Consider the following 15,865-nt stretch of genomic DNA (forward strand, 5'->3'; position numbering starts at 1 on the left):
GCTCCCCTTCAAGGCAGAGAGGAGTTTGGTACTGCTACACACAGAGAAGCAGAATCTCACCTGCCAATAAACTGCCCTTGATCACATACAAGAGGGGCACCGTCCCCACAGACGCCGAGTTTATTAAGAAAAGAAAAAAAAATACTTGAAAGAAAAGAAAAAGTATCACACAGGTCACAGCGGCAGTCTCAATGGACTCCTCTGGGATTAGAGTTAGTCTCAGCCTTGTCATCCACTGAGCAGCTTTCCACTCTGCCCAGAAAATGTCGATAAGAATATGTTTGAGGGGGTCTCTAGTGGACATTTTTTCATTCTTTCTGCATCGACAGGATGCCAAATCAATATTTAGTTCCCACTAACAAGCAGCTCTTGGTCTCAGTAGAAAATATTGCACAGAATACAGGACGGCGGTGCAGCTAACAGCTGTCCGGCTGCAAGGAAAACATGAATTGACAGGAAACAGGTCTGTGGATAAAGGTCACCAAAATCTGTGAAGCACTCCTCAGGTGTCCTGTGTAGAAATGCCGCGTGCCAGGCCTTCACATAACAAAGAGTTGCAGTATTCCCATCCCCAATAAAAAATACAATAGCATTCTTATTTATTCTTTCGATATCAAACATGTCTCTAATCACTAAATACGGAGAGTCGGTTTGTTCTCCAAGCGCTCGGCAATTCAGGTTTCAAATACTGCATTTGAAAAAATAAAAAATTACAGAGTAAGAGCATAACTCATATAAATAAATGGAGGACTTAGTAAGTAAACAAATATATTTATCTGCTTATTGTCAGCTAGTGGCTTTTCAAATGGATTTCATAACATATCCGTTTCAAGTATTTGTTATGGGTGCCTTGTTATTATTATTATTATTTTTTGATGGGTAAAACAAGCAGAGGCTTACTAAAGGTTCTTCTTCAAGAGACAAATCAGCGGCACTCGTATGTTTACACACATATACACGTGCCGCGACGCTAATGACAATCACATATTTTATTCTCCGAGGACTGCGTGCCTATGGGATTTGTGAATTAATCTGTAGCACTGATTTGGTAATGCACAGGGTAAATGAGAAAAAGAAAAAAGCAATTAAACGCCGTACCTGTCCTTCGAGGATCCTCGCCACATTATCCATCCATTCTTGTTGTTTTCTTCTCGCTGCTGCACTTTCACTAGTCTCCTACACACATGAAAGGCAAAAAGATTTTCATGTTACAAACAAGGGGAGAGCAGGCTAAAGAAATCTGAGCAGAGACAACGTGTGCACACTTCACATCACAGATAAATTCATGAAATTAAAATGCACTTTTTTGAAGAAGAAGTGTCTATAACTTGTGGCCCGCCAGCTGAACCTGACACAGACACGTGTGGGACACGAGTTCAAGGCACACCAGGTTTATTTTTTCTTTTCCCTTGTGGAAAACACCTTCCCCGTTCCCCACAAGTATGACACAGTTCATGCACAAGCACAGCACAATACCACAAGTCTCTTTCTTCACTCTGTTCCTTCTCCTTTACTCCTCGGGTCAAACTTCGTCGCTCCTCCTCCCGACTCTGGCTCCCCGAGTAGTGTGCTGGCTCCTTTTATAACGTGCCCGGAAGTGCTCCAGGTATTTGATTACTCGTTTCTGGCAGCTGTTCTGTGGTGGTGTGGTGGAAGAGCTGCCCATAAGGGCTCAGCAGCTCCTGCTGCAGCACCCCCTGGTGGCGTCTACGAATCCCAACAGGGCTACACCACACTCCCAACTCCCATGAAGCCCTGCGGGAGTCTGAGGCACCACTGCAACCAGGGGAGGTTGCCATCTAGCATCCCAGGGGAGGTAACGCTCTGGCCACGCTTGCTCCCCCAGTCCTCCCTGCGTGAAGGTGTCCCAGCCGCACGCTACAAACTCAAATCAACTTCTTTGTACCACTGTGATTGACAATAAAAGACTCAAAGGAATACAAAATACAGTATAAAAATAACAATAATAAAAAAAAACAAACACAGTGTGGTACACAGTGAATAATGCAAAATCAAACGAGCATCAATACAAAGAAAGCCTATGTGCTTCACTAAGCCCAAATTAGCACAGGTTAGCCATTAACAACTCCACTTAAAGCCCTTAGCGTTAAGATTACCCCCCGGAAAAATGAGCCAAAAACTTTGAATTTTTTTTAAAAACAAAAATATTATTACATGCTACAGAAATGTACCAAAATGTCGACATAACCACGTTAAGAAAGGCACGTCTCGTGCCCACTGCTGTACTGATGCAGATTTAGTACACGGCCTTTGTGAGATACGTGTGTCACCAACACAATTGTCTCACTGAAGACAACCAGGAGTGAACTGTGCTTAAAAGTGGGTGGGAACAATTAGATGGCTCTCATTTCTGAACCAATCCAATGCCTCATGAAGGCGGGGCTCAAAGTAGGGGCGGGGATTTAGAACTGCAAAGATCAGAGGTGTTCTTGTTAACCTGGGCTGACAGACAGCTGGCTTCTGTTTACGATGAACATTTGAAAAGTCTCCTGAAAAAAACAAATTAGACATAGAAATGCGTGTCACGTGCACAGAGAGCACATCACACGCTTTAAAAGTAAACTGTAGCATCAGATTATGCATTGGCATTCGACAGCATCAATGAACGAGTGGTAGATGTAAACGACATGTCGCGGGTGTCGTGTGTGCTCTCTGTCGTTCAGTTTTACGACGATAGTGTCGGAGTCGATGTAAGTTTGAAAGAATTGGCAGCTATGGTTTTGGAAATATGAACTGCAAAATATGCATCGGAAGTAAAGGGTGCATCACACTCCGTCAAAAGGACCGCTGTTAACTAGCTTCTTATGCTTATTAGTGGAAACAGCCTGCTCTCCAATAGCGACTACTAGCCAACAAACACACTGCTCAGACATGGCCAAGAGGTTCATTTATCATTCAACCATAAATATGTACGATTGTTGTTGCCAGACATGGTGGTTCCAGGTGCCATCCTGGGATTTTCACAAACAACAGTCAACAAGGTTTACAGAGACAGGAAAACATCTAGCGAGCAGCAGAACCATGGGTAGAAACACAGAGGTAATGAAAAACCTCAGAAAAGAATGGACAAACCTGTTCAAGGCCTCAAAATCCCAAATTACTTAACAGCTCTTCATTTTTTTTTCCCCACAAGAACCTTAACTCTTTGAGGGCTGAATATTTTTTTTCCAAAAAACTGAAAAATTCAGTTTTCTGAAAAGCACACAAAGCAATCATGCATACGTCAACATAAAACGTCTGTTGCTATGTGCTGTGGCTTCTGTTGGTGCATGTTCAGCATTTCTTTGGTGGCATTGGCTGTGTGGGGGCACCTCAATGGTCAGCAGGAATGCACAGTGGGCCAGTTGCCTGGCAGTCTTAGCACAGCAGGCGGGTGGTGGCAGTGGTTGCAATGTGATGCAATATGGTTTGTACTTCTTGACATCATAAGAAGTGGTTCAACCAGGCAAACATTTTTGTAGGTGCATCAGCTTCACAAAAGTGTTCAGCACTACGATCAGCTAGGGACCAAACAGATGATGCTGACACCTCACTTTTGTTTTTGATATCCATCTCTAGACCACTTGCATAAAACTCGGATTCCGACAAGTCAGAGTCCTATTCAATGAAATTACGTAAAATGGAGTATGGAGTATTTTGCTTTGCACATTCGCTTTAGTGTCGGTGCCATTTTAGAGGTTGTTTGCTCTTCGCTACTCATGCAAGCATAGGGAATCGAGGTTAAATCAACAAAGCTATGCCACCTTCCTTCTAGCAAAGAGAGTCGAACTAAAACTCTCTCACTTGTCCTCACAGGTGGCGCAGTAGTAGTGCTGCTGCTTTGCAGTAAGGAGACTGTAGAAGATTGTGGGTTCGCTTCCCGGTTCCTCCCTGTGTGGATAGCGAATACTGAGAAAAGAGCAATATAAATGTAATGAATTATTATTAATTATTATTATTAAAACGTAAGGGTGAGTTTTGTTGCAGTGTACAGCTGATTACCGTCCTCTACTCCTAAATTTTGACAAAAGTCGACATCAGCCCTTAAAGAGTTAAAGCAGATAGGTTACAACCAGGAATGGAGTTAGTAAAAATATATCAATAACGACTAACTGTTAATTTCAGTGTACGGTGTTAAAATTTCCAAATTCATGTATACTAATCCAATGAAACATTTTCTTATTAGAATACGTTCAATTTACATTTTGCAAATGTATGGTAGTTTAATCCCAATATACAAATTCACAATAGTAAACAAGAGTTTTAACAAAGTTGGCAGTTTTTGAACACACAACTGTTGAGAAACACTACCTATTGTCAGTGCATTGTAGAAGATGACGGTGAAAATGTATGTAAATTAAAAAATAGGAACTTTTACTGCTTCTGAAAAGAATGCACCTGCAAGAGCATTATGTTTAAAAAGACACTTGTGGCCTTTTCAGCCAAAAGTGTTAGAAGATGTACTTGGCAATGATAAAATCCCTTGTATACTTTCAATCAACACAGTAAATGTATTAGTCTAATTAGAAAGAGAGAAGTTGGAGTCAATGATACCATAAAGTGAGGAGTCAGAGTTGGCGTTACCATAAACTGAGAACTCTGTGTCAGTGATACTAGGAATTGTCGAAGCTTTTATGTAACTCCACAGGTCTGGTTACAACAGCAGCATTTTCTGGTTTAATGAATCCTGTGGATGGTAACAGTTCCATTTACCAATCCATGCTGCCTTCTGCTAATGGTGCAGACTGATGATGATGATGAGAACCCTAAATACAAAGAGGACTATTTCATTTATGTTAGGTAGAATGCCTAGAGGGGGCTGGGCGGTCTCATGGCCTGGTACCCCTGCAGATTTTATTTTTTTCTCTCCAGCCGTCTGGAGTTTTTTTTTGTTTTTTCTGTCCTCCCTGACCATCGGACCTTACTCTTATTCTATGTTAATTAATGTTGTCTTATTTTAATTCTTACTTTGTCTTTTATTTTTATTTTCTTCATCATGTAAGCACTTTGAGCTACATTATTTGAATGAAAATGTGCTATATAAATAAATGTTGTTGTTGACTGGTGGCTCCTGGTATTACAATGAGGTGAGAACATACATTAGGCCTCTTAATGGCAATCATTTCAGTACTCAGGCCACTGTCCATCTCTTTGTTGCCAATGTCTATGCGTTTCAAACAGGTCATGCACCATGTGCGAGAGAAAATAAAGGCGATTAAGAGGCAATGCAGTTATTTAAGGGTAATGTAGTTAATGTGTAAGCAGTATAAAGAGTTAAGTAAGCATATGAGGAAACCACATGAAGGGTGGGTGAGCAACAAAGAGATAAAATGTCCTCCATCCAACCATCCATCCATTTTCCAACCCGCTGAATCCGAACACAGGGTCACGGGGGTCTGCCGGAGTCAATCCCAGCCAACACAGGGCACAAGGCAGGAACCAATCCTGGGCAGGGTGCCAACCCACCGCAGGCACACACAAACACACCCACACACCAAGCACACACTAGGGCCAACTTAGAATCGCCAATCCACCTAACCTGCATGTCTTTGGACTGTGGGAGGAAACCAGAGCGCCCAGAGGAAACCCACGCAGACACGGGGGAGAACATGCAAACTCCACGCAGGGACCCGGGTTCCCAGGTCTCCCAACTGCGAGGCAGCAGCGCTACCCACTGCGCCACTGTGCCGCCCATAAAATGTCCTAAAAGGTTCCTTAAACCACCAGCTTATGTCATGTACACAGTAAGACTTGGCAGTTGTCACATACACAGAAATTTCATAAAAGAAGGGTAAGAGGCTGATCTCAAGAAATGATTGAGAAGGACAAAAATGTAGTGGAAGATTGACTTGCTATGCTGTCTGCTGAAAACATCTCATGTCTTTTAACCAATCAGAATAAATGTCAGATGGGTGTGTAAGCTAATGAACCAATCAGAGTAAATGTCTGATGATATGTAAGCATTAATTCAGCACTATTATGTAAAATCGATAAAAAGTCTATAAATAAGTGCCTCTGTCTTTGTTCTAGAACCATTCCTTACACAGTGTATCTCTCTTCATGGAAAGAAACTAATGACACAATGAACAAGCTTCCTCCTGCCTGGCTCGTTGGGTTGATTGAATATTTAAATACTCAAAGAGGTCCTATTCGAGGACACATTTTCTTTCTTTTATATATTTCCAATTTACGTCAAACGTTACAAAGCACACATCACCTTAAACTGGTTCCACAACATGACAGTAACTTCAGTTTACTCCAAAGGGTCTACACACACCCAGAGCTCAACGCAGTAGACCGCCTTTGGGAAGAGTCATGAATTTGTGGCTGAAAAATCTGCAGGAACTACTGTATGTGATAGTATTGAGTCAGCATCCCTAAGAAATGTGTTTCCAGCATCTTGTTGAATTCGTGGCTCAAAAATTCATGCTGCTCTGGAGGCAGAAGGGGGGCCCATAACTGATGATTGTGTTGATATTGAGTGTAAAAACTTGAGTAGCAGGTTATTAACATCAATAAACAATGAAGTCATAAGGGAACAATAGGTCAGATACAGAATTAAATGAAATGTGCACTTCATCTCATTAAAATACGAGAAGACAGAAGCTGATGTTACCCTGGGTTCACTTCCGCTTTATGTCTCAAACCTGTTAGTTGAAACTGAGTGCTTCCCTCAGAAATGCACCATTTGTTTCTGATAGCCATCTGCGTAAGTAGGTCAGTGATCAAACTTTAATAACAAATCCAAATATTGTAACATTTCACAGCAACTGTGCAATACAGGTGAGGGAGGAAACTGTTTTCTGGGTATCCAATGTCCCTGATGAAGATAGAAAGACAATAAAAAGGGAATGATTGGCACAAAGCCCTATGTGAAAAGAATGGGCATGACTCAGTGGAGAGAAGAGCTCGGCAATAAAATGTGTGCACGTAGGGATGTGAGAAATGAAGTAACTGCAAGCAGTTTAATCATCTTAAACATTCTACCATACTGTATACGACTTCAATGGGGGAACATCTGAATGAACAAATGTCTATTATCACGTCCCATTTGAGGACAAGCTGGACTTGCTCTATTCAAATGTGAAAGCCTGAAAAACTGTGGCACATCTGGGCAGGTCTGACCACATCTTACTGCCACCGACAAGCCTGTTATCAGATGGCAGCAGCTCTTTTATTACCCAAGACAGATGTTCTTATGTGTGTTTAGGTTGTTTTTTTTATAATACTTAAAAAAAAGTATTATATATTAAAAAAATATATATAATACTTACATACTCTCTTGAGCTTCTATAACTAAACATTTCACTGTACCCTCATACTGTATGTCTTAACATCTGAAGAAGAACTGACGAAAGCTACACACATCGTAACTTAGAAGAAATCTTGGCTTAAAAATGTTTAGTTATAAAGGAACATTTTGAAATATAAATCTCTCTATTATATAAAAAAATCCTTCGACCCAACAAGACTTTTGCCTTGAGATTTTTTCAAGTCCCACCCTCCTCTCAAACATTTTCAAACAAGACCACGGTCCTCTCAACTCTCATTCGTGTGAAGGCTTTTGTCAGACACACTTCCTGCGCTCTCAGCTCTCATACATTTTAATGTTTTCCTCACTTTAAGTTCCCAATTAAAGAAGATGTATTATGTCTATATCTTATTGAAGAATTTCATCTCAAAGGGTTATCAACAGAAAAAATGAGTACATGCGCAATCCTAGCACCGAGAAACGATGAAGTCAAACGAATTAACACCAAAAATGTCGATCGGTTACACATCAAATTGGTTAAATGCGTCCAAAAATGATGAACGGTTACACGGCAAATTGGTTAAATGCGTATCAATAGACTATGCTGAAACAGTTGGTGGTGATGGTGTGGAAGATGAAAACATCAACTTACGATATCCCGAAGAATAACTACAACTGTTAACAACGTCCGGTCTTACAATGCACAAATTACCGCAGAAAAAAGGATGTATCCAAGAAAGGTAATGTAGTACATCTTCCGCAGATAACACTGCACAACAGGAGTAAGGAGATCTTGATATGCCATTCGTATTAAAACGTTAACAGTTTCCCATTAGAATAGCGTTAGCAAATACAATTAATAAATGTCTGAGCCAAACATTCGAAAAGTTTTTTTATTTAATGGAGAGAAAGAAATGAAATTCAATCACGGGCAGTTATACATTGCATTGATGCATATGTAACAATTCCCATGAAAATAAAAATCTGTTTAAATTGTACATCCGCATCCCCATACGCGAACAGCAGAACCATAGCACGTAGTGTAGGCTAAGGGGTTGGCGAGCAAAGCGGGCAGGGGATAGAGCACCCTAGTATAATATAAATATGTCTCACCAAACACTGTGTCACTCTCCCTTACCAGGGGTTTTGTGTTTTTCAGAGTGAAGATGAGCTTTAAGCCGCACACGCCAGCTCTACTGATCGTACATTTGACTTCCTGGTTGAAAACATGGGTGGTACTTTATTTATTTATTTATTTATTTATTATTTGTCTGTGGATGTTCACTTTTGTTTGTTTTGGGCACCTTTTGCTTTTATAAGTTGGTGCTGAATGCTAATCTGACTCTAGCTAGCCCTCTTTGCTGTCACTTCACTCGAGTGACACTGCCATGTGAGCTTTTCTTTAAACAAACCCTGCGCCGCTTGTGGCTTACACTGACTGCAGGTTCAAAGCACATACAAGTCACACATGGATTGGAGAAAATCATCCATAAGTCTGCTCTTTGTTAATGCATAGTAAGTAATAATCACTGCGGTGGGTTGGCACCCTGCCCGGGATTGGTTCCTGCCTTGTGCCCTGTGTTGGCTGGGATTGGCTCCAGCAGACCCCCGTGACCCTGTGTTCAGATTCAGCGGGTTGGAAAATGGATGGATGGATGGAAGTAATAATCAAGATGACAATTTTTAGGGATTCTATAAATATCAACCTGTTTTGACTCTCAAGAAGAGGACATTGTCTTGGGGGAGAGGACATCTGGTCACCTGTTGGTTATTTTTTGAAAACGATATTAATAGATCAACTGTGAAAGACTTACTTTGAACTTTGTGATTCCCCCCCCACCCCCCTCACAGATTCTGCTGTTTAACTCTTTTCAGGGCTGATGTCGACTTTTGTCGAAATTCAGGGGTAGAGCACGGTAATTAGCTGCAAACTGCGACAAAACTCGCTCTTGCATTTAAGTTTGACTCTCTTTGCTAGAAGGAAAGTTAAATAGCTTTGTTGATTTGAACCAAGCAAAGAGCAAACAACCTCTAAAATGGCATCGACATCTGGCAAGAGACTAAATACACCATGGACGTTTTACATATTATCGCTGAATCAGACTCTGACTTGTCGGACTTGGAATTTGATGCAAGTGATCAGGAGATGGATATCGAATACGAAAAGTGAGGTACCAGAAACAGCTCATCAGTCCCCAGATGATTGTGGTGTTGAACTCGTTTGTGTAGCTGATACGCCTATGGCAGCGCTCACCTGGGAGGACCACCACTTATGATGACAAGAGGTACAAACCATCAAACTAATTGACTGCTGCCACTGCCCACCTGTGCGAAGACAGGCAAGGCAGCCCACCATGCATTCCTGCTGGCCATCCAGGTGCCCCCACTGAGCCACTGCCTCCAGAGAGGCCAAACTTACGTCAGCAGCAGCCATAACACGTAGCACCAGACGATTCATGTTGATTTATGGGTGAAACCATTGTTTTGTGTACTTTTCAGAAAACAGTTTTTTGGAAAAAAATATTCAGCCCTCAAAGAGTTAAAGAATCCGCTTAGGCTCTGTTCCCGATGCCAGTGCCTTTTAAAGGGGAAAACAGAAATACTGTTAGGTGCAAAATGGAACCTTATGGGGATGAGTTATAAGGCGACTAGAAATGGGATGAAATTTTGGTGGCTGGGATTGGAACAGAAAAATCAATACCCGCAGACCTCTACTTCATACCTTTGCTGCGGACTAGGATTTAGTAGAAAGGCTGCTCTGGTGGTTCTTGCACTTTCCAGAAACGTGTGTTAAGATGCCATTGAACAAACAATTATTTCTGTGATCTAACAATGTCCTTGAAATATAACCATCAAACCTGATCCTTGATTTAATGCGGCTAACTAGTGCATTGATTGATTAATAATCCTTCAGAGACCTGCGGCCTGTAAACAAGTGTAGATCCAGGAGAGACTGGCTGTTGGCTTTTGGATCTCACACTGCCGTTATCTCTCACAGTTTATAACACCTTCTGAGAAACAAATCAACAAAAAGGAAGACAGACAAAGCATTTGTTTGTGGATAAATAAACTGAAACATTTACAATGAAGGGTTCAGATTCACTAAATCAATAAAAAAAGCACATAAAAAAACAAACACAATGAAAAGAAGTAAAGGTAATCTCAATGCTAAATATAAAAAGTTTCAGCTGCTTAGCTTTCTTTAAGGGTTTTAGATCTTCTTTTTTCTTATAGTGGAGAAAAAAAAAAGATTTTTGTTGCAATTGACTGGTGTCCTGTGCAGAATTGCTGCCTGCCAGGTAGACTTTAGCCTTTGAGACCTTGACCTGAATTAGTCTCTGGTTTTTTCCTGTCATCCACACTACCTATACTATACTATACTAATATATATATATAGTGGCAGACAACCGGGGACCTTGCCCCACCGGGACACCTGGAGAAGTGAAGGACCAGGAGAGGGGCAATATCTTCCCTGGGGCACAAGAGGGCAGTCCTCCTGGATTACATCAGAGCCACGGATTTGGCGCTTGGAAACTCAACCCTGTTGGGGTCCGTGGCTACTGCCAGGGGGCGCCTGGACGATCCCGGATCCTTGGATGGAAGAGGAACCAAATGCACCTGGAGTGCTTCTGGGTGCCCATACACCACTTCTGCCACACTAGGAAGTGCTGCAGGAAGTTCATCAGGGCGCACCTGAGGCACATCCAGGTGCAACATAAAAGGGGCCACATCACTCCATTCGGGAAGCCGGAATTGGGAGGCAGAGGACGGAGCTTGTGAATGGAGGAGTGAGGGTGGCAGAGGAGAAGGAAAGGAAAGGAAAGAAAAGGGCAGAGTTTTTGTGGCTATTTTGGTTAACTGTGTTGTGAGTAGAAAAACAGAAATAAACACGTGTGATTTTGGACTTGGGTGTCCTGTGTCTGTCTGTGATCCAGGTTGACTCACTATATATATATATATATATAGGGTTAGGGTTAAAGGGAGGGTTAAAGGGAATATATATATATATATATATATATATATATATATATATATATATGTATATATATATAATGTAGCAGATGGCTGGGGATCCCCCCCCCCCTTTGACACTGGGTCTGGGGGAGCAGCCATTGGATGCACACTACATCCCCCAGAAAGTGTGGCTGCACCCCTCCTGGATTACATCAGGGCCACAGGCGTGGGCTCCATGGCCACCACCCGGAGGAGCTGCATGGCTTAATGAGCCTCTGTGGGATGGAATGCAGCCACACCTGGAAGTACAGCCTAATTAGGTCAATTATCACCTGAAGCACTTCCGGGAGGGCTATAAAAGGAGCCTGCGGCCACTACTCAGGGCGCCAGAGCCAGGAGGAGGAGGAGGAGGAGGAGGACAAAGCTGTCTGGGAGGAGTGGAGGAAGAAGAGTGTGTTGGTGTTTTCGTTTGGTGTGTTTTGGGACTGTACTGTAGCTGAGGGACACGGGAAAGACGTGATCCCTCAGCGGAAAAAAAAATAAAATCTTTTTGTTTATTTTCACCTGTGCCTGTTGTGTCGGGTTGGCGCCTATATAGTGCCTTTGCCACAATATATATATATATATATATATATATATATATATATATATATATATATATATATATATATATATATATATATATATATATATATATACTGTATATATATATATATATATATATATATATATATATATATATATATATATATGATGTTAGCAGATTGCTGGCCAACCACAAGCGTTACCTGGTAGGTAACCACCCATACAATCAGATTGTGACACAGACTACGAATGCCGTGAATGTAAGTACCCCGATCTACATGCTGTCAAATAAACGAACCACACGGCGTGGCGCAACGTTAGGGGCATCGCCTCTGGCGCTGACGTCTGAGGTTCGATTCCCGAGAGGGAGTGCAGTGGAGTGTGTACACCTGATGAGCCTAGAATGAGGGCGAAACATGTGTCGTGTACTCTTTGCATGTATTTGACAGTAAACTATTTCAACCATTCTATGATCTGCTCCTCACAAACTGAGGGCACCGTGGCGGATGTTAGCAGATTGCTGGCCAACCACAAGCGTTACCTGGTAGGTAACCACCCATACAATCAGATTGTGACACAGACTACGAATGCCGTGAATATATATATATATATATAAAACAAAACATACTAGAAGAAGAATTCAACCCCCTCAGAGAGGCGAGCCAACAGCAGGCTCCGAAAATGAAGACTTTAAAACAGGGCCGTCTTATCGTATGGGCACAATGGGCACTGGCCGGAGGCCCACGGAGTTTCTGATGCCTATGTATGGTTCTGTTTTGCACACTACTTTCTCGGAGGCCTATGATGCCGTTAAGACGACCCTGCTTTAAAACACTGTCCAGAGCCGTGTACTTCTGACAATGCCGGCTCACTTTGCAGTGCAAACAGGAGAAAACGTAGACATGTAAAAACGCAGACTCCAATGGCGCTCTGATTTGCCTGTGCTTATTAGCAAGCCTTTCCGTGATTGGACCCTACTCATTAGAACAGCTCATTTTCTGATTGGTCAGCCATCATAGAAGAAAATTACATAAAATACATAGTACAGTTTCTATCCATAGTTCTTGTTGTATTGCTCATCTGTATACATTTAAATTTTATTTTGTACAGTTTGAACATTGCATAAATATGCAAAGGGAAAATAATTTATTGGTCACTAGTTTTGCAAAAAATCCTGCGGCTGACAGAGTTACCGTCCTTCTTTCTGCCGATTTACACATGGCTCAGCATACGAGAGCGTCCACATCTTATACGTGTCAAGTCATTTTAGTGTAGACGGTGACATGTTGGTACACAATGTGAAAGAGATAGTGTGGATGGCGATTATTTTTGTTTAAAAACACTACTTTTAAATAAAAACCTCAGTATTAAGGACGGAGCCCTAGTTGAACAGGAAATTACTTGAACCTATATATATATATTTAACCTATTGTGACGGATGGCCAGGGCCCATGCCTGGCTGGGATGCCCACTTCACCACATCTGCCAGGGAGACAATGGTGGGAAGCCCAGTATCTCCCCCTGGATGCTAGATGGCACCTTCCCTGGGTTGCAGTGGTGCCTCGGACTCCCCCAGGGCTTCATGGAGGTTGGAGTTCTGTGCAGCTCTGTGAGGTTCCGCCAGCGCCGCCAGGGGGTGCTGCAGCAGGAGCGGCTGGCCCCTTTTGGGCACTGGTTTCGCCTTACCCGAAGTGCAGCCGGATGTCGGCAAACAACGACCTGGAGCACTTCCGGGTGCCTGATAAAAGGGAGCCAGTGACCACCACTCATGGTCATCTCACAGGTGGCGCAGTGGTAGTGCTGCTGCTTTGCAGTAAGGAGACTGTGGAAGATTGTGGGTTCGCTTCCCGGTTCCTCCCTGTGTGGATAGCGCTTTGAGTACTGAGAAAAGCGCTATATAAATGTAATGAATTATTATTATTATTATTATGGTCCACAGTTGGGTGGAGGAGAACAAAGCTTGCTGAGGAGGAGGAGTGGTGGTGGAAGAGAGAGAAGTGCTTTTTGCTTTACTGGTGTGCTACTGTTTGGGACTGTGTTGTGGCTGGAGGGATTACGGGGAAGACGTGCCCTCCAGCAGAAGAAAAATAAAAACAGTTAATTTATTTTATACGTGCTTCCCATGTCAATCTGTATCAGGTTGGGCGCAATATAGCTCCTTTTCTTACACTATATATACATATAACCCATCCATCCATTTTCCAACCCGCTGAATCCGAACACAGGGTCACGGGGGTCTGCTGGAGCCAATCCCAGCCAACACAGGGCACAAGGCAGGGAACCAATCCCGGGCAGGGTGCCAACCCACCGCAGGGACACACACAAACACACCCACACACCAAGCACACACTAAGGCCAATTTAGAATCACCAATCCACCTAACCTGCATGTCTTTGGACTGTGGGAGGAAACCGGAGCGCCCGGAGGAAACCCACGCAGACACGGGGAGAACATGCAAACGCCACGCAGGGTGGACCCGGGAAGCAAACACGGGTCTCCTAACTGCGAGGCAGCAGCGCTACCACTGCGCCACCGTGCCGCCCCATATAACCCATATATATATATATATTGTAATAAGTAAATATTTTTAATATGTCACTGGGCTCTGTACAAATATTTTATAAATCTACTTTTCTTTTGACTCACATGTACAGCTAACACAAAGCCAGATTTAGCACACAGGAGTTCACCATATAAGAAGTGCTAGGCAAGCATTAGAAGACAAGACAGGGACAACTGCGAAATGGGGTTTGTATATTTCTGTGTGTCAAACTCAGCATGAAATTGTATCCTCTCTTTGCCTTGTTTGGAATGGCATGATTCACCTAAGTGGGGGCCTGCACATGAAGAAAGAGTATAAAGCCTTGGAACATTGCCCGGCACACCTTTGAAGCCGACAGACGGATGGGAGATACAGTCATCTGATCCAGAAAATCCTTCCAACGCAGCAACGAAAATGGCAGACTCTATACATCGGGCCCCCACTCCCGAAGGTCTTGTCATTAAAGTAATCCGTCATTAAAGAAAGCAAAGTTATTTCTCTTATGTGATTTCTTACCACCATATCACTAAGGGAGGGGTATCACCTTTTTATATTATATCTATATATTTCTGGGTTATGTAACATGCCGCAGTTACAAAAGAACTTATTCCAATAAGGGAGCTAGCACCCCTGCGGGATACATACATATAAATGATGGTGACGTCCGAGGTTTGATCCCTGAGAAGGGATGCAGTGAGTGTGTACGCCTGATGAGCCCAGAATTAGGGCGAAACACGTGTCGCGTACTCTTTGCATTATTTGACAGTAAACTATGCAACGTTCTATGATCTGCTTCTCGCAACTGAAGAGGGCACTGTGGCGGATGTTTGCCGAATGGCAGACCAACCACAAGCGTTACCTGGTAGGTAACCACCCATACAATCAGATTGTGATTCAGACTACGAATGTCATGAATGTAATTACCCTGATCAACATGCTGTCACATAAATGAACCACACGCCATGGCGCAACGTAAAGAGGCTTCGCCTCTGATGCTGACGTCCGAGGTTCGATCCCCGACAGGGGGTGCAGTGAGTGTGTACGCCTGATGAGCCCAGAATTAGGGCGAAACACGTGTCGCGTACTCTTTGCATTATTTGACAGTAAACTATGCAACGATATATATATATATATAATGTGACGGACAGCTGGGTCCCATGCCCAGCAGGGACGCCCCTTCTGTATCTGTTCCGGGCGAGCAACCATGGGCAGCTCAATACCTCCCCCGGGACACTTGGTGGAAGCCTCCTTGGCAGACGGTGATTCCCCAGCCTGTTGCATGGCTCCATGGGAGATGGCCTCCACAGCCTGGTTGGGGGCTCGGATGGCCGCTAGGGGGAGCTGCATGGAGTCAGCAGCCCAGCTGGATGTATCTTCAGCCCCACCCAGAAGGGCAATTAGGACCAGGTGGTCAAGCACCTGGAACGCTTTTGGGTGGGATATAAAAAGGGCCAGCCACCACCACTTGAGGAGCCGGGAGGAAGGAGATGAAGCTTGAGGAGGAGTGGTGGTAAAAGAAGAGAAGAGTGTAT

General features: G+C 43.1%; 1 protein-coding gene across 1 annotated transcript in view; it reads right to left on the minus strand.

Annotated features, from left to right (window-relative positions):
- cntln (centlein, centrosomal protein) overlaps positions 1-15,865 on the minus strand; it is a 515,615-nt gene that overhangs the window by 32,348 nt on the left and 467,402 nt on the right. The window contains exon 26 of the mRNA XM_028805853.2: positions 1,099-1,176. Within this exon, the coding sequence (XP_028661686.1) occupies positions 1,099-1,176 (78 nt within the window). The remainder of the gene's footprint in view (positions 1-1,098; positions 1,177-15,865) is intronic.

This window comes from Erpetoichthys calabaricus, chromosome 7 (assembly GCF_900747795.2).
Source record: "Erpetoichthys calabaricus chromosome 7, fErpCal1.3, whole genome shotgun sequence".
Taxonomy (NCBI): Eukaryota; Metazoa; Chordata; class Cladistia; order Polypteriformes; family Polypteridae; genus Erpetoichthys; species Erpetoichthys calabaricus.